The 18,940-nt window shown below is 37.9% G+C and overlaps 1 protein-coding gene across 2 annotated transcripts in view; it reads left to right on the forward strand.

Annotated features, from left to right (window-relative positions):
* The window catches only part of CNTN5 (contactin 5), a 1,376,886-nt gene that overhangs the window by 1,252,085 nt on the left and 105,861 nt on the right, over positions 1 to 18,940 (forward strand). Inside the window, exon 16 of one of the 2 annotated variants that reach the window (XM_051820359.3) lies at positions 6,214 to 6,334. The exons of the other annotated variant lie outside the window; for it this stretch is intronic. Coding sequence (XP_051676319.2) covers positions 6,214 to 6,334 — 121 coding nt within the window. The remainder of the gene's footprint in view (positions 1 to 6,213; positions 6,335 to 18,940) is intronic. 2 annotated transcript variants of the gene reach the window in all.

An 18,940-nucleotide genomic window follows, 5' to 3' on the forward strand; every position in this document is an offset into this window, starting at 1 on the left:
CGGCCATTTGGGGAGCAAACCAACAGAAGGAAGACCATTCTCTCTGTCTCTCTCTCTCTCTCTTACTATTTAAATCTATCTGTCAAATAAATTAAAAAAAAAAAAAACAGTATAAAGGTCTAGAGCCCTTTTGCGTTAGTCGTGTATGTTGATCTTAGATAAATGGAGTTGGGCATTTGACACAGGGGTTAAGATGCTACTTGGGACACCCACACCCCATCATGGAGTTCCTGGTTCAAATCCTGGCTTCTATGCCTCCAATCCAGCTTCGTGCTAATGCTCTCCCTGGAAAGCCTGCAAGTTCAGGTACTTGGTTTCCTTCCACCCACATGGAAGACATAGCTTGTGTTCTGGGCTCCTGGCTTCAGTCTGTCCCAGCTCTCGCTGAAGTAAACCAGCAGCTGAAAGATCTCAGACTTTTATGTCTTTCCAATAAAATGAAAATAAATAAAAATTGGATAAAGGAGCATGCACTTACCTTGCCGCTAGGAAAAATAGAGTCAATACCATACAAGCAGATAAGAGATGTGGTTAAAGAGTCTAACACAAACACATCACCTAAGTGTGTAAATACTCTTATTAAACATCATAGCCACTAGTCTTATGTGTCTGCATCAGAAAGAACGCTAATGCGATAGCTGGCATTTGATTATTCATTTGATGTTCTTCCATACATCCAATTTTGTCATCTAAAGAATAAATATGTTTAAGCATTTTATCTTTAAATTCATTATAATTAGTCCCATATATTTTTGATTTTAATGGCTTCATAATTCCTAATCTTTATAACCAAGCTAATAGGCTGATCCCATGAATTTTTGTCTTTATGCCTATTACCTTATAGGATCCAGTTCAGATACCCTGCTATTCCAAATCCATCAATGAGTCATCAACTCAATTTCCATTTAAGCAATGGCACCAAGTTTCTGCATTTTTCTTAATACTCAAACATACATTATTAGAATATGTGCTGGAAATTAAATACCAAGATCTCTGGATTGAAATGTTAGAACCATCCTTAGCCATTTTAAGTTATCACTGTATTATTGGATATATTTATTATTTCAGCATAATAGACACAAATACCTTTATCAAATAGTATCCTACCTATTATCTTCACTAGGAGCAATTAGTGTTTCTATTTCAGATAATATATACAATTACTTAAGCATGCATGTTAGGTATCAACTGTTTTCTTAAGAAAAGGTTAAAACCCATATCATTAACTTAAATCCTATTCTGTGGTTGTGTTATAGAAAACAACTGTGAAAAAAAAAAGATGCACATGTACATTATTTCTGTATCATGGTAAGGGCAATTCAAGCAAGTTATCCTCTGAGAAAAAGAAACACCATTCTGAAAAAAAGCTTTCTCACTAACTAAGATTTTGCATCAGTAACATTCATCATATATAATTATCCATGTTTCATAGCTGATACCCAGCTTTTTTATGTTAGACAAGATATTGCAAATTATATCTCACAGAACCCATGTGTTGTTACTTCTTTGCTGTGCAGAAGAGTGCTTTACAGTGTGTTTTTCAGGGGTGAGGGTGCTGGAAATGGCCCAAGAGAGCACCTAGAGAAAGTTAAATATACCCTAAATTTGGCCCCTGAAAGGGCTGTACCAGCAGTCATCTGATTGGGTCATTCAGCTTGAGTCCATTCTTTTTTTTTTTTTTTTTGACAGAGTGGACAGTGAGAGAGAGAGAAAGGTCTTGCTTTGCCATTGGTTCACCCTCCATTGGCCGCTGCGGCCGGCGCACCACACTGATCCGAAGCCAGGAACCAGGTACTTATCCTGGTCTCCCATGGGGTGCAGGGCCCAAGCACTTGGGCCATCCTCCACTGCACTCCCTGGCCACAGGCAGAGAGCTGGCCTGGAAGAGGGGCAACCGGGACAGAATCCGGCGCCCCAACCAGGACTAGAACCCGGTGTGCCAGTGCCGCAAGGCGGAGGATTAGTCTAGTGAGCCGTGGCGCCGGCCCTGAGTCCATTCTTAAAGAAAACAACAGATAATCTTGCCTAAACATTCCCAGGGCATCTACTGTGTGTACAACATTCTGTTATAACCTGCTGCAATTTTAAGAGTACTTTAGACTTGTGAGGTATCTGCTAATAGTTCAGGCATATATGTTGTTCCCTTTGATTTCCTACAGACACTCTAAGTATGCCAATAAAATCACTTTTCCAGATTCCCAGAGCTAGAAGCTGTTGAACCAAGGTTTCAATTTGAGTCCTTTCAAATGTGGGAATACAAACATCTAAAATAGAACAAAGTACTTTACAAAGGAAATTGTCTGTGAGAAACACTGATATCCAGCTTTGTGAGGGAGTGAATGCGAATTAAAGAAATATTTCCCTTGGCTAAGATTGAAATTATAGGACCCTTCAAGAGACAATATTTTTGAAATGTTTGCTATGTGCCAGACACATAACTATGGACTTTATTTGCATTATCATATTATAGCACTGACAGAAGCTCTGTACAACAGGGTAATTTTCCCAAGTGCAATCCCTAATAAATAACAGAGCAGGAAGTCACACACTTTTGTGCCATTCTAGAACCCAAGTCTACCGGTTCAGTGATTTTTGGCCTGCTGTTTATCTAGATAGTCTTTTCCTGTTTTCTTTCTGAATTTCTTTTAGAGAGACAAAGAGTAGGGCCTGGAGACATTTAGCAGTCACAAAGAAGCAATAATGTAAGCTATTCATGTGTTTATTAGCCAACTTAATGGACCACCCCTGCACTCGTTCCCAGCTCTGCTCTGGGAATGCACAAAGTGGACCTTGGGAGACAGTTCTGACAATAGCCAGTGTTAGTTCAGAAATGTGAGTGAAATGCCATCAAAGCATGAACAGAAACAAAGCTAAGGAATCCTATAGAGGGTTCAGAAAGAATACCAAGGAGATGGCACTTAAGTTGTGTCTAAAAGTGTATTTCTGGGCAAAGAAATGAGAAAGAGCATCCACATCTTCAACAGAAATCTGTATGAACAGTCAGAATAATGGAAAGTATTCCTATGTAGGGGTGAACGGGAGATTGGTATTGTAAAACCACAGGATTCAGTTGCAGGAGGCAGAGTAATGCTCTAAAAGGCTTTCCATGTCAATAAAAGGAAATGGGACTGTATCCTGAGGGTAACAAGAGCCAGCACACAGTGACCATCAAAGTTAAATGAATTTCAATTTTTAGGAATATGACTGGCAGTCTTATGTTGAATGAGCAAGCCAATTAGAGTAAAAGCTAATGAAGAACTGGATGTAGATGGAAAGTCTTTTCTTGGTTTATTTACAAATCGTAAATAAAAGGCACAATAATCTAGTAAGTATTGGTCAACCAAGTAATGTAACTGGTGCAGCCAGGTTGTTACTCTCTGAGAGAGTAGGCATGCAACTTGTTTCTTGAAAGTCTTCATTTATTCATTCATTCAACAAATACTTATTGAGCTCCTGCTATGTGGCTAAGCACTGGTCTTGGAGATGTTCAAATAAAGCAACAAGTTCATAATGCCAAATAAAGCAAGAACAACAAAAAAAAAAGATGGAAAATAAATCAAGTATAAAAACAAAGAAGAAAGGAAAGTAACTCCTAAAACATTTAAAGTGACAATGAGGTTTAAGAAAGCAAGCATCTGATTAAAAAATCATTTCATTAAAAGAACCCTACAGTCTGAAGGTTTCTCTCTCAGGAACTGCACACTGTGGGCTGAGATTGAGTAGAATGGTTTCCCATGACTTCTTTTGAGAGATCAGTAAATCTACTGAAAGGGTAATTTAGGTTTATTGTTCAGAATCCTCTAATTTTATGTTGAATCTTTCCTGTTTAGGATTTTAAAAGAATGATGTAGATATAATCCAAAAAGAAGGGTTGGGCTCAAAATGAGGTATTTCAGCTCTTCACATAGTCTTGGCATGGAGATTATATTTATATATATGCACAAAGCTAAAGATGGATGATGGTGGAACTTTGGTCAGTTTACATAGCACCACACAGTACTAATTGCAGGAACCAAGTGGAAGAAACATGGGGAATAATCAATATCTCCTGTGTCTGAATTCCTTGGACTTTCATGTCAGTTTAATAAAATTTCTTCTTCATCCCATTGAGCTTTTCTTTCACTGTAATTACATGGAAAAGAAAAGTTTTTGAGACTTTTATCCAAGACAAAAAGAAATAATTTTGCGGTGAAAAAAGTCTGGAAGATGAGACAATAAAGCATTTAATTATAGAACTATAATTTTTCAAAGCAATTTTTCAAAATTGTGAGCCATTTTAAAAATGGCTTAAAATCAGTACTTTGTCCACTAAACTGCCATCAATAGGATTTGTGGCTTTAAACGATAAAAAAAATGACAAAACAAAAAATACAACACAACAAAAAAACAAACAAAAGACCAGACATAGTTCTTCCAACAGTGTTATTCCAGAAAAAAAAAATAATCAAAACCTCTCTGATCTTCTGGAACCTCTCCTGGGCTTTACAGACTACACATAATGACAAAGATACAGAAGCTCATTTGTACAGTATTAACTTACTGTTAATTTGAAACAAAATTAAGGTTTATAATGCTTATAGTTTCCTTTATTCTCCATAAAATAGTCAAAGTTTTTAAAAATCAATTTCAGATTTGAAAGAAGTGGACCCTTAGCCTTCCAAACCTGAATAAATGAATTTTGTTAGAATCTAAGAGTAACAACTTATCCTAAGGAAATTAGCAGTGTAGGACATTTACTGGACAAATATCACATTCCTTAAAATAATTGTTATGACATTTTAATGCATTCTCACCATGAAGCATTTTCTTGCAAATGAGTAAGCCTGACCATGTCTTAGCAATTATTTCACAGGAGAAATTTAGGCCCTTAGAAATTTCAATCAGAAGACTACCAGGAAGAAAATACAAAACAAATTAAATACCAGAAAGAAATGGTCTAATACATAGAAGTACAGCAGTTCATGAAAGAAACCTACATGTTTGTGTGGTAAAAATCTGAAAATGATTTCATCTTTTCTAAGAATGCCAAGGATAAAAAAAAGAATGCAAGAGGTTTCTCAAAATTAGTATTCTTTTCATAAAAAACATTGGTACGTTTCATATAAAGACAAACAACTAAATTCTTAACCATCAGAATACGCCCTCTAAGGAGTTATTTTTCTTAAGGATAACTCTTTCATTCCATTAAAAAATCTTTAATCTGGGGTTCTCTATTTTCATTCTTTCATGAGCTCAATCACTGTTGGAGAAAAGTTTTTAAAAGATGTCATTTCAAGATGTATGCTTTTTCCCTCATTTTTCTTTCTACTGCTACCCTGAATCTGGAAGGAGTGTTGGAGTTTGTCATTATCTGAACAACAACAACAACAAAAAAAAAAACACCTCACTGGTTATTGTAAATGCCAGATCTTTACATGATCGCAATAAACTCAATCCATCTTTCCTGATAGAGCAACTGAGAGACAGTGTTAAAGATTTGTACCAGGGCATGATAAAGACTAGTACATCTAAAAGTTACTCTCCCTTATCTTTATTGATCTTCTGAATGGTAGTTATTGCCCAACTATGTTCTAATCTTCTTGTTCTCAACAAGAATCTGGTATTTTGAGTCTCCTGTGTGTTCCATTTTGCAACTGCATTGGTTAACAGAGTCAGGTTGACCCTGCTCCCTGACAGTGGTGGTGATGGGAGGACTATACCTTGTTAAGTTACGACACATGGCTTTGGGGCTAGCAATCTTTCATTTGGTTGCCCACAGGGTACCTACATAAGGAACTACTCAATCAAGCCACATGAAATAATCTTTTGGCTGCTATCGTCTTATAATTAGTTTTCCACAAGTTGTTATTCTCTCAATATGACATTCTTGCCCCCAAAATAGGTCTGTGTCTGAATAACAAAGAAATAACCTTTGGTCACTGATTATTCTTTCTTTATTTTAAAGATGAATTTGTGCATATTTAGATATTTCTTAAATATCTTAGCTGCCAACTCTATGTAATAGTAAATGTCCAAAGCCCTTTATTATCAGTTGCTAAAAACATAATTTTTTTGGGTTCCTTAAAACAGGGCATGTTGATTTCTGAATCGTTGTCAAATAAATTTTAAGGTCAAAAATGGGCCCTTTGACTGAATATGCAAAGTTTCCCCTTAAACCACCTTGAACTAGGCAGATTTGCAACATTTTAAACTGGCACTTCATCCCTCTTTCAGCAAGCATCCTCTGCAGATTTAATGATCAGGAACATCCTTCTGATGCATGCTGGGAGATATGGCTGCAGGGTACAGACCACAGCAGACAGTGTGTCAGATGAGGCAGAACTTCTTGTTAGGGGTGAGTATGCTAATAGTGCAGTCTGAAGACATGATCACCATAAATTATCATACAAAGGAATTTCAATGCATGGACTTTGAGCACATCAGTACTGTGCATTTTACTTTCAGTTTTACAATATATGTCATTTCTTTGCTTAACCTTTTGCCTTTGAAAAGATTACATTGAAAATTGCTCCTTAGTAACAGACAAAACCTACAGATCCAGCTTCAGGGTCCAAAACACCTTTAGTCATAAGTGGTCACTAAATGTTTAACCAGTTTAATGCCAAGCAGAAATTCTAAGCAGTAGAGCTACTAAGGTACTCAGAATACTGAGCAAAAATGTGTGTATATATGTGTTTTTCAAATGCAAAGGCAGTAGAAAGTCCAGGCGGTTTATCCCACCACTAACTCATGAATGCTACTTCCAAAAAGAGGAAAACTATACATGTAAGATGGTGGCATTTGCAATTGTTAAGTAGCAGGCATTTTTAAACGTCTGAAAATGTCAACACACAGTCTGTGCAGCAATGACAGTTCAGTGGTTTCCAATGACAAGTCAGGCCACAACCTCTGCAATCGTATGAAGCTACATCTTATTTGAACTAAGCAAATGACTAGAGGACCCATCTCCTTCAACACAGTATAGGAAGTGCAGATACAAGGACGCATTTCTCCCTTTTTACCTCCTTCCTTCCTTCTCTTTCTTCCTTTCTTCTTTCCTTCCTTCCTCTCCTCTCCCTCCCTCGCTCCCTCCCCCTTCCCTCCTTCCCTTCTTTCTTCCTTTTCTGTTGTTTATTGACCTACTGCATACCTAAGACAGTTTCATAAATCATATTTACATACATGCACAACCCAATGAATAGTGACATAGTGAACACACCTGTAACTACCATTCAAGGAAAGAACTAAAACTTTATCAGAATCTCACCTCTTGCTTTTTGATCTTATGCAGTTACATAATGAATGGTATGAATATTGCATGCTCAGATCCTGTGTATAGTCTCTACAAATAAAAATGGTATAATATATAACAAGTTGTAATATTTTTGATTAACTGGTCTTTTATCTATCAAGGGCATTTTACAATTAAAATTTTTTAAATTTATTATTATAAAATTTTGAACAGTTAAAATGAGGCATATCACAAGCTTCATCATCTCTGGTTGTATATATCATCAAATGTTTATTAATTTTTGATAATTCATCCATTACTGATTCAAGTAAAATGTCTTTAAAGGAGCATGTATGTTAGTGGCAACTTGTCCATTTTTTGTGTTTGTTTCTGTTCAGAAGGCTATTTGTTCCACATTTTTAACAGAATGTGTATTGTATTTCCTTTATTATAAAATACTAAATTCTTAAAGTGCTCATCCTTTCAATACATTCCATCCCATTTAGCTAAAAATCTCTTCTGAAGTAACCAGGCTCATGGAACTGCAAGCACAAGACTGCAGTCAAATTTGTAGAAAATTGCCTTCTTCTCTTGGTATGGTCTGTTTTAGATTATGTGGATTTGTTTGTGTACTTGCCTAGTAATTTAGAATGATGCTCCTAAAGTTGGAGCTTTCCAAATCAGCATGACAATTTAAAGACTGATAACAAGAAACTAGGTATTTTTGCAGGACTATAAGGGACAAATTTAAGTGGCAAACTAACATTCTGCTTTGTAAGTAAAATTAAACTCAACAGGGTTTAGAACATAATCGCATTCGGCTTTTTCATGTTCTGCGCTTTCAGCCTTTGGCTTTATGCCTAGGAGATGATAAAATGCAAAAATTTGGAAATTATACCCAATAGCAATTCCAAACAGGTTGCCATTGTCTGAATATTCATGTAACATGCAGCTCAAGATTCCTCTTGAAGTGAATTTGATCAAGTCACCTATTTTCTGTTATATATTTCCATTAATTTCCTAATATTAGTAAAATAGGTTGCCTCTTCTGCCCACTTACCCTTAGGCAGATTTAAAAACTGAAACAAGGGTTTTCATTTTTCTTTTTTTTATTTGTTTAAATCTCATAATTGAAGGAAACTGGATGTTTGAATATTGACATTTTTAATGTTGCTTGTAAACTGATATTCAAAATAGTTACACTCCGCCAGTGTCCTTTCTCCCACTCTTCCATTCATTGCTTTGTAAACACAGGGCATCCTTAGAGTGCGGGCCACAGGGCCAACACTGAGTTCTAGAATGAGCTTTTCTAATGATGGCTAAAATTCTAGCAAAGGACATTTATTCCAGTGTGCACACAGAAACATGGGAACTATAGAAACAATCCATCATCTTCTTTTTTTTTTTTTTTTTTTTGGTAGAATGTCATCATTGGACTGTTTGGATAGTTCACTTTACTTGTATTTATCATGAGAAATATACTTGGGTGGTGAGAAATACATTCTTATGATTCTATCCCAATGGAGATCCAGGAGGAGAATACAGTCTCTTGGATTGATGAAGCTTTATTTTTTATTCTCTTCTTTTCCATTAAGGGTTTTCTATTATAAATCTATTGTACATCTTAACCAAACCCTATGATTCTTCTACCTTCCCCCACCAGCACACTAAATTGGTGCTCAGGGGTGAAGCTTAATGACCTCATCATTGCTTGTTTAAAATCTGAGTGTTTCTGAGTAGTAATGTTCCCTTCCACTGTCTCCATTCACTAATTTAAGGGCTTTCACTCAAATGCTTGTTTGCACTTTTGCTTTATTTTGCTTCTCCATGTTAGTGCTATTATTTACCTCTATTCTACCATTATCATCATTACCTAAAAATTGAATTTTCTATAAATAATCATCTGAAGCATAAAACCACTGGCTCTCACAAATTTAATCTTCAGTGAACCAGAACTATCACAGTATCATACATAAAGGGGAGAACCATAATAGAAATAATGAATATGTTAGCATAAATTATGTTTCTATAATAGAAAAAGAAATTGAAGCCACATATGGACATCTGAGCACAAGCTGAGTCACTTTTTTAAAGTGTGCTAAACAACAACACAGAAAGGAAATCTAAACAGTGCTATAAGGAACCTCTTTAAAGATGGGTAGAACTTTATCACGCTATCCAGGGAAACATAGATCATTAAGAGATAACCCCACTGAGAGGGATACAATTTATTAGGAAGTCATTCTGCCAAGCAAGATGAGAAGTGATCAAAGATCACATGAAAGGCTCCAGAGAAAAGAGTATTACTTATTATTTTTAACAGAAATCAATGTTAGAATGTTTCCCAAAACAAACAGAAGGGTAAGAAACTTAATGGTTCAAAGAATAAAATGTTCATTGCTAAGCCGGGAAAACAGGGAGTTGGGGCACAAGATCTTTGAATTCTACCCAGACGCAGAGGAATCAGGAAAAGTTACACTTTTCATACAACTTCTTTATTCATATTACTCTGCTTCTTAGTGAAAAAACAGGTTTAAAAACCCTAAGAATAGTCAAATGATTCAGTAATCTCTTGGTTCCTTTTGAATACATAGAATTTCCCTGATGTGGACATTTTCATTTCCTGAATTATAATTTACTAGACTAATCTAGTATATATTCAGTTGAATTTGCGAAGAATGAATCCAGTTCAGGAAGCAACTTGTTGGGAGACATCTAACTTACCTCCAATGGCCACCCCATCACTTTTTATTCCTGGCATAGGCTTCAACTTTTTAATCCAACTTCCTTTACCTTTCCAATCGATCCAGTTCCACTCATTCCTTGGATATTTTAATGTTATTCTCTCGCAACAGTGTTAGTCACTTTTCAGCCCCAAACTAAATCAATTGAAAGTCTAAATGATGCATCAATGAAATAACTTACCAGGTATTAGTTTATAATTTCCTGTTCATTTGTTCACTCACCATTCATTCAGTGCTTGCTCCGTCTCTGACAGAGTTCAGCACAGAGAAAGGAAGGGTGAAAATGCCAAGGTCTGAGTCCTCTGTGAAGTTCTACATCCTTCTGTCCACTAGTATGAGGCACCTTTGGAAGTGGGGTGAGAACATCAAGGCTCCTTTTAAGCTCAGGGCCCTGTGCAACTGCACCGCTCACACATCCATGAAGCCAGCTTTCCATAGTTATTAAATGTATATATTAATCTACAGAAACAAAAGGACTTTAGCAAAGGAAGAGGATATATTTCAGCAAAATGGTCACATTGGTCTCCTGTGTGAAGTTACTATAGCAGAGGTGGGCATTTGGTCTCGGGGTAAGCTGCTAGTTGGGGCACATGCATCCCGGATCAGATTGCCTGGGATTCAAGCTGAGGCTCTGCTCCATATTCCAAATTCCTGCCAATGAACATCCTGCAAGGCAGCAGGTGGCTCAAGGGATTGAGTAATCCAGGGGATAGGAGCATGCCCACTCTGTCTCTCTGCCTTTCAAATAAGGTGAATTAGAGCATAAAAATCTACATATGAGGGTTTATCAGCTTTTTACACAAAACGATCTTTTATTATTTTACTCCATAAGCCATATGCTTTAAAATGTTTTATTATATTGAAGCAATCATTAATTTCTGTTTCTATTTTAATTCCAAATAAAGCTTCCAATCATGAGAAATTGATGCTACCAAACTTGCCAATATAATTCCAACTGACAGCAAAGAAGTTTTATCTTTTATCTGTAGTGAAATTTTATCAGTTCTTTTTTTATTGTTTTTGTTGCTTGTTTTTTCAAATAGGAAGTAACCTAAGGCCACTAATTTCTACTTTTTTTAAACCAATTTGGGAACTTTTGATTAAGTACTCTCCAAATTCTCCCCAAGCCCTAAGTTTTTATTGATTCTCTCAAGCAAGATAGAAATATTTGATAATTTTCTTTTTGCCTTTGGAAAGGAGGTATAAACTATCACTTTCACAAAAACAAAGAAAAACTAAAACTCAATGAAGATGATGTATATTTAATGTGTTGTTAATTGGGAAATAAAGCAATATTAATGTATTCTGTTTTCACATGTCTCTCAGCAGTGTGCTGTTGATCCATATAGAGTCTAAATTGATATAAATGTCCATTTTTATCATCTGGCTACTTCAAAGTTTTCACCAGTATTTACACACGTATTTTTGGAAAACGGAATTCGCTTTGCTTTTCTTGTCCACTATTGACATAAAATTCAATGAGTTAATTATTTGGAGCCTGCACAGGCCTTCACACAGTGGAGTAATTACTTGGATTCATAACAGTCTGCTCTTCAGAAGAAAAAAAAGTAAACAGTTATTAAAATCAAAGTAGGATGTGCCAATATGTTGGATTTTGGAGACCAAGAGACAGCGGCAAATATTCTCAGTGCAATTCTAATCTTAGTTAATACAAGTCATAAATACATTTGCAAATAATCAAGTTTTAGAGAAAAGCAGAAGTGATTAGGTTTATAGAATTGTTTTTGCAATCAAAAAATCTTTGAAATCGAGAAAGTCTAATCTGTTTTATGAGAATATCCCATATCATTGTGGAAATACTAAGTCACTAGTAACAGTAATATTAGGTAAGATTATCTAAATCATGAATCTGTTGCTTTACCACCTTAGCCTTTTTCTACATTAGAATGGCACCTATAAAAATTTTTTTAGACATTGAGTAGCAGTTTAGTTTCTGTTGTCTCATACATTTCATATGATTGCATTATGATTTGTAGAACTCTTTAACAACCAACTAAAAGGAATATTTTTTGTCAATCAAGGGCTTGGGTTCTCTGTGGCACTTTTAGCTTAGCTCATTTAAGTAAGAGCTGTCGCTCCCCGTCTTCATGGGGGAACGACACAGGACCCTGCGCTGTTCTTTCGTCTGCTCGGCCCTCCCCGGGTTTGCTGCTGGTTCTTCCCGGGTTGGCTACTATCCCTTCCACCTCCGTGGAAGGGCAGTTCCCCCTGGCCGCATTCCCCACTTCCGCAGGGGAGCGGCACACCACCGGCCGGTTCTCTCGGGGGCTGCACGGGTTCCCTTAGATGTTCCCCATAGATGTTCCAGGTGCATGCCGTCTCTCTCCTCCTTTATAGTCCTCCTCCGCCAATCCCAACTCGGCTGAGTACGCTGCTCTCCAATCAGGAGCAAGTCCTACAGTTAATTGGTTGAACTGGAGGCAGCTGTGCGGAAGCTGTTTACTTCTCTCCCAGCGCCATATTGTGGGAGAGCAGATGCATAGAATAAGTCCTAATTCGAGTAACTTAGTCCAGTCCGGATTGCTCCCCACAGATCCCCCTTTCTTTTTATTTTTTAGCGTTGATACGCGCCTGTCTTCGGTGTCCCGCGGAACACACTCTGCTCTACTTGCTAGAGTTGCCACAGGCTCTTACAAGTCCTATCAATCAGGAAAACCGAATCCGGGTCCTCTCTTCGCCATTGTGAGGAGGTTTTTAGGCGCTGATGCATGCCTGTGTTCGGTGCCCTGCAGCGCATGCTCTGCTCTGCCCGCAGGGGCTTACAAAACCTATCAGGCAAACCGAATCCAAGCCTTCTCATTGCCTTATTGTGGGGGAGACTTATTAGTGTTGGTTCGTGCCTATCTTCGGTGACCTGCAGCTCATACTCTGGTCGAGCTTTGCTGGCGCTTACCGCCTTAAATCAGGCAGACCGAATCCAAGCCTCCTAATTGTTGCATTGTGGGGAAGCTTTACTGATGTTAATTCGTGCCTGTCTTCGGTGACCTGCGGCTAGCCGCCCAGGTGCTCATCGCCTCACTAATCGGGCAGACCGAATCCAAGCCTTCTAATTGGCATGTTGAGGGGAGGCCTTATTTTTCTCTATTTCTCTATCTCCGGGCATTCCTACCTCTCCCATTTCACTTCTATCTTCCAGCATTCCCATTTCTCTTTTACTTCACTTCCAAACTTCTGTTTCTCTTATCCCCGCAGCTTCCCGGCACCTCGCCGCTTCAGCCCGCGCGCCTCTCTCATCTGCGCAGCTTCCCGGCTTTGCGCGGCTCGGTTTCGCGCGCTCCGCGGGCTCCATGCTTAACCCTTTCGCGTCTGAACCACGGCCTACGCCAGCGTTCCCTATCTATTCACGCCCCGTGCTCTCTCTGCACGCGGCGGCTTCCGCGAGTAACACAGCGTAGCTTGCGTCTCCACCACTAGCATTCAATCCAAGTTCCCCGGGCTAGCCTGGCGAATTCAACCCAGCGTACGTCTCCGCCCCACGATTTGGCTTCCCGTCCTTTGCCTCCTAGGTTTCCTATCCGAGTCACGGCACCATTATGTCGCTCCCCCTCTTCGTGGAGGAGCAACACAGAGTCCTGCCTAGGCTTCATATCCGAGTCACGGCACCATTATGTCGCTCCCCGTCTTCATGGGGGAACGACACAGGACCCTGCGCTGTTCTTTCGTCTGCTCGGCCCTCCCCGGGTTTGCTGCTGGTTCTTCCCGGGTTGGCTACTATCCCTTCCACCTCCGTGGAAGGGCAGTTCCCCCTGGCCGCATTCCCCACTTCCGCAGGGGAGCGGCACACCACCGGCCGGTTCTCTCGGGGGCTGCACGGGTTCCCTTAGATGTTCCCCATAGATGTTCCAGGTGCATGCCGTCTCTCTCCTCCTTTATAGTCCTCCTCCGCCAATCCCAACTCGGCTGAGTACGCTGCTCTCCAATCAGGAGCAAGTCCTACAGTTAATTGGTTGAACTGGAGGCAGCTGTGCGGAAGCTGTTTACTTCTCTCCCAGCGCCATATTGTGGGAGAGCAGATGCATAGAATAAACCTTGATTCCAGTAACAGTATAGTCCGAATTGCTCCCCACAAAGAGCTGACCAAAGAAACCTGCCTGGCAGGAAGGATTTAACCAGGTTTCATACATGTACATGTATGCCTGCAAATACAAAATGAGCAAACAAATGAGTTGGCATTATATGCAGAACGCCAACTGATGGAAACAAACACATTCCTTATTTATTTTTTCACTAAACAAATATTGAGGGCCTGCTAGAAGCCAAGTTCCCTTTTAGATACTGATATTTTTATCAATTGACTGAAACATCCTCAGGTTTCCTGATGGGAGTATTTTACTATTTTCATTTCACTCTTTCATTTTGAGAAAAAATCTAATCATCTAGGTTTTAGCCCATACTTATTTTGACTCACATCTTTCCATTAAGCATTGTTGACCCATAGACTTCACCATTTTTTCGTATGCACCATTTTATTATTAAAATAATTGTCATATTGATGTAAGTTTATTGAGATAAATTCTTGTGTGGGGTTATGAGCAAATACTAATTTTGTTTATTGTTTAGTGCATCCCTATCTTATGCCAGGACAGTTCTAGCAGACAGGAGACAGAGGGTTGAGATGGAACTGAGCATATGGAATGGAAAAAGCTTAAATTTTATGCTTAATGTCATGGGCACTCATCAACAGACAAAAGCAGGTAAAGGATATGAGATCTGCACTTTAAAGAAAATAATTTGGGAAATGGCAGAGAGTGTTATACAGAGGGTAAGGCCAGAGGGCTTGCCGACAGATTAATATCAGTAATTCTGTGAAGACATGAGAAGAATCTGGAAAAAAACAATGATAATGGAGATGGGAATAAAGATACGTATTCAAGAGAGAGGCAGGAGACAAACTTCAGACTGCAAGGGCTCACAGGATATGAGAAAATGAGAAAGAAGAGGCCATGACAAATGCCAGTTGTTGCATTTAAAGGACTGGTTGATGGGAGGAAGACCATACCCTCCCTTTAACCAAGCAACTACAAGTTACACTGAGAATTACAGAGTCACCTTGACTCTCAAAATTTAGATGATCAATTATTTGGCCCTTCCTAATGAGGAAAGATCATGCAACTGTGATCATCCAAGATCATTTTCATGTCATCAAGCTTAGAGAGGAGATGTGGATTGGGAATAAAGGAACAGCACTTAAATAAGGAGTAAAACAGCATTTAAATAAGGCTGTCTGGAGAAAAAATATCCAGTAATCAAATAGGTTTGTGACTACAGAACTCACCAGAGAAATGCTGGAGTTGATATGTGGATTTGAGCACTATCATGGTATTAAAATAGAGTGGGAATGAAATTCTAGAGATAGTCTGTGAAGAGTAAGAAGGGGAATATCCTGGGGATGCAAGCATATCAAACGTGAATGTTAAGGAAGAGAAGGAACATATAAATAAGATTTTTGAAGTAGCTGCCAGAAACAGGAAGCTACTAGAGGAGGGAAAAAGAAGCCTAGATAAATCAATCGAGTTATATGGCCAGAGAGACAAGAGAATTTCAGGAAGGAAACCATGCACTTTTGATAGTGCTAATAGCAAGTAAAATTAGAAACAACATATGCCAATGGATTGAGCAATTTGGAAATCATTGATGGCCTTGGGCAAGGGCAAGTTCAGTGGGATAATGAGTCTAGTATCCAAATTACAGTAAGTTGAGAGAGACAAACAATCTATGAGGGGCAATATTAAGACATTTTCTTAAGAAAATCAGAGGCTTTTAGGTCAGACAGATCATATCACATCCCCACAAGTTCTTACCAGTTTTACGACATCAAACAGTTGTTTAATGTTAATCCCATATGCCCTTCATTTATTCAATTAATACTCCTACTTATCCGTCAAACATTTATAACGTACATAATAGGTGGCAGGCGCTGTGCTAAGAACTAGCTAGCAATGAACAACTTCTATTAGGGAGAGTGCTGTTAAACACATATGAGTGCTCTTTACAATAGAATGTGAGGAGTGCTGTGACAGAGACATGAGTAGCACATTTAACTCTCTAACCATGACTAGCAATAAAAATTGCTAATGTTTACTAAGCTCTTCTATGTCAGGCACTGTGTTAAAGGCTCCATATGAATATTTTCACTCTATTCATTTAGCACATCATATAAAAACAATGTGGAAGGATATTCCTTTAGTTCCAAATTACAGAAAAGTAAATTAAAGCACAAACAGTTTTGAGGGTTTGTTGTCACTGTAACAGGTGGAAGAACAGTGAGTGTAGTTGAAGCATACAGGCTTCAAATTTATAATTACTGCGTTGTCTTCCACTGTCAATTGCCATATTTTTCCATTTCATTCATTATTGTATTCTGTAGAACCATTTAACTCTTGAAGTGTTACAGACACTGAAAAACATTAATAAATACTGTGGAAAAAAGAAAAAAGGGAAAGGAGGGAGAAGGGAAAGAATGGGAGAGAAAAGAGGTAGTGCTGTTCTGTAAGAAACAGAGAATGAAGTCCCAGGCTTTACCTAGGCATCAGAGAATTTTTGTCAAGATGGGGATATATTGGCAGAATCTTAAAGAGCATGTGGTCATTTGCTAAGCCAAGAAACAGAACAGAGATGTTTTACATCAGCTTGCAAATACAGCACTTTCTCCTTTCTGTCTCCCTCTAAGGATAGGACTCATGCTTTTTATTCCTCTAAATTACCTAATATTGTAACAGGTGTATTTTTAAAAGTATGTATTTCTGGGGTACCATGTGATGTTTCAATGCATGTATATCTTGTGTAATGTCCACTCGGGGTAAATGAATCCAACTCCTCAAACATTTAATACTTATTTTTGGAGAAATTCCCCAAATCATATATTCTAGTCTTTTGAGACAGAAATATACGCTGAATATTAACATTATCTTCAGTTAGTCTATTGTACAGTAGAACTGTAGGATTTCTTACTCCTATATAGCTATAATTTAACTTTTGGCCATGTGATTAGACATCATATTGGTCACCACTTTCTGTCTCATACCTTGGCTTGAATGAACACTAACCTTATTGATAAGTCTGAACTTCTTCTGATTTCCATGTCTTGCCAGTATCTACACTGTCAAATTCCAATGATGGTTTTCTCAAGACATCTTGTGGGGTAACTAATCTAGATGCCCTAGGTTTTGATACAAAGGAATCACTTCAGGATAAAATGCCTCCAGGAATATTGAGCACCAATAAAAAATAGATATCTTTTTCATGATCTCTTTTCACTCTCTAATTTTAAACTTTCTATCACCTCAATCATGAACAAAACTCCTAGGTGCTTTCAAAGTGATTGATTTTCATTTCAGTTGCTGCAGTTCTTTCAACACTTTGATATTCTTTTTCCGGAGTACCTATATGGGTAAATTACAGAGAATCATGAAAACAAATTGGCCCTTAATATTAAGAAAGATTGTCTTAAACTCACTAATATTATTTAGTCAAAATATTATAAGTACATGTGTCTGTCTATTCATTTGTTTGTTTGGAAAAATCATTCGTTTGTTCACTTTTCATTTGTAAGACACGGCATAACCGAATTGCTAATCTCATCTAATACCTTGCCTTTTCGGTTTTCCTTAATACATTCTGTTTCCTTTGACTGTCATCTAGATTGTTTTAGCATTTACTTGACTATTGAGTAACAATATTCTCTAAGTGAAGCTTGAATATACAGTACTATACTGTATATCCTTATCGTATGGACAATTTTCAGTAATCCACACATGATCAACAAGAACCCACTATCCAGGTACAAGTTCTGCTGAATATCAACCAACGGTAGTCACATCTCCAGAGATGAAAGACTTGGTGAGTTCACTTTAGTTTCCATTCCGCTTTTGTTCTATTTCAGCCTGTATTTTAAGAGACTAGTTTCTTAATTGTTTTCTTGGTTTTGTGTGACACCCTATACCACGGAGTCTAGTGTCTGAATGATTCTTCACTGAACAACACACACTCCATGCAGATCAAGCTGACAGAAGTAGCAACGGTTGGAAGAAACTTTTCCTGACTTTCACCGCAGATTAAATTTTGTCCTCCCAAACACGTGGCAAAGGTAATGTCTCTGTTTCACTCAGTACTCTTTAATTTGGAATTACAAAGACAATTAGCTCCCTAATGAGTTAGAGCAAGTGAGGTGAAAGAGTAGGGAAAAAAACAGCTCAACACCAGATGATACCTGTTACTGCCAAGAAAAAAAATGTGTATTACCCCTGGTAAAAATCTTTCAAACTAACACCTGTTTTCATTTGTTTCAAAATTAAAATGTGCAGACATTATTGCTAAGTATGGTAAGATAAAATGCACACTATACGAAACATGAAGTTAGCAGTCATGAGTACATGGGTCTCTATTTGAATGATTTATCATATTTAGGAAACCTATCAATCTTTTTGGTTATCTAAAAATTGAAGATGGGGCAGAGCAAAAATATTTCCTAGCTTTAGAATAAAAAATAATTCATTAAAATTGAAAAGAAACTGTATAAAGTTCAAGCTAGATAGGCATGAGGTATGGAAAGGTATCTCAGATGATAAATCACATTAAGAAAATGCACAATTCATGAACAAAAGCTAGTGGAGAAACTGGTATGTTTGTGCTGCATTTGAAAAAAAAAAAAAGTCTTTTGGCTACCAGAGCACTCATCTAGTACTGAACCTGGTTCACAGCTGCTACTCAGTAAATGTTAGCTGAATCTCTATAACCCAATTTAAAAATAAATCAAGCTGTTTAAAATGCTTGCGAAAGTAATATGTTTACCAAACTAATATAGTGTGGCATTGAAAAGCTATCCAGGCTGTAATTTTCTCTCACTCTGGCACCAGCTAGATAACTATACCATGAGCAAATCATTCCATGTCTTTTGGGTTTAGTCTCCTCATTTTAACAAAGGGGAGTGGGGTTAATAACATTGAATTTCCTAGCTCAAATAGGA

Source organism: Oryctolagus cuniculus, chromosome 1, assembly GCF_051225735.1.
Source record: "Oryctolagus cuniculus isolate XC-2025 breed Fujian yellow rabbit chromosome 1, ASM5122573v1, whole genome shotgun sequence".
NCBI classification, from domain to species: Eukaryota; Metazoa; Chordata; class Mammalia; order Lagomorpha; family Leporidae; genus Oryctolagus; species Oryctolagus cuniculus.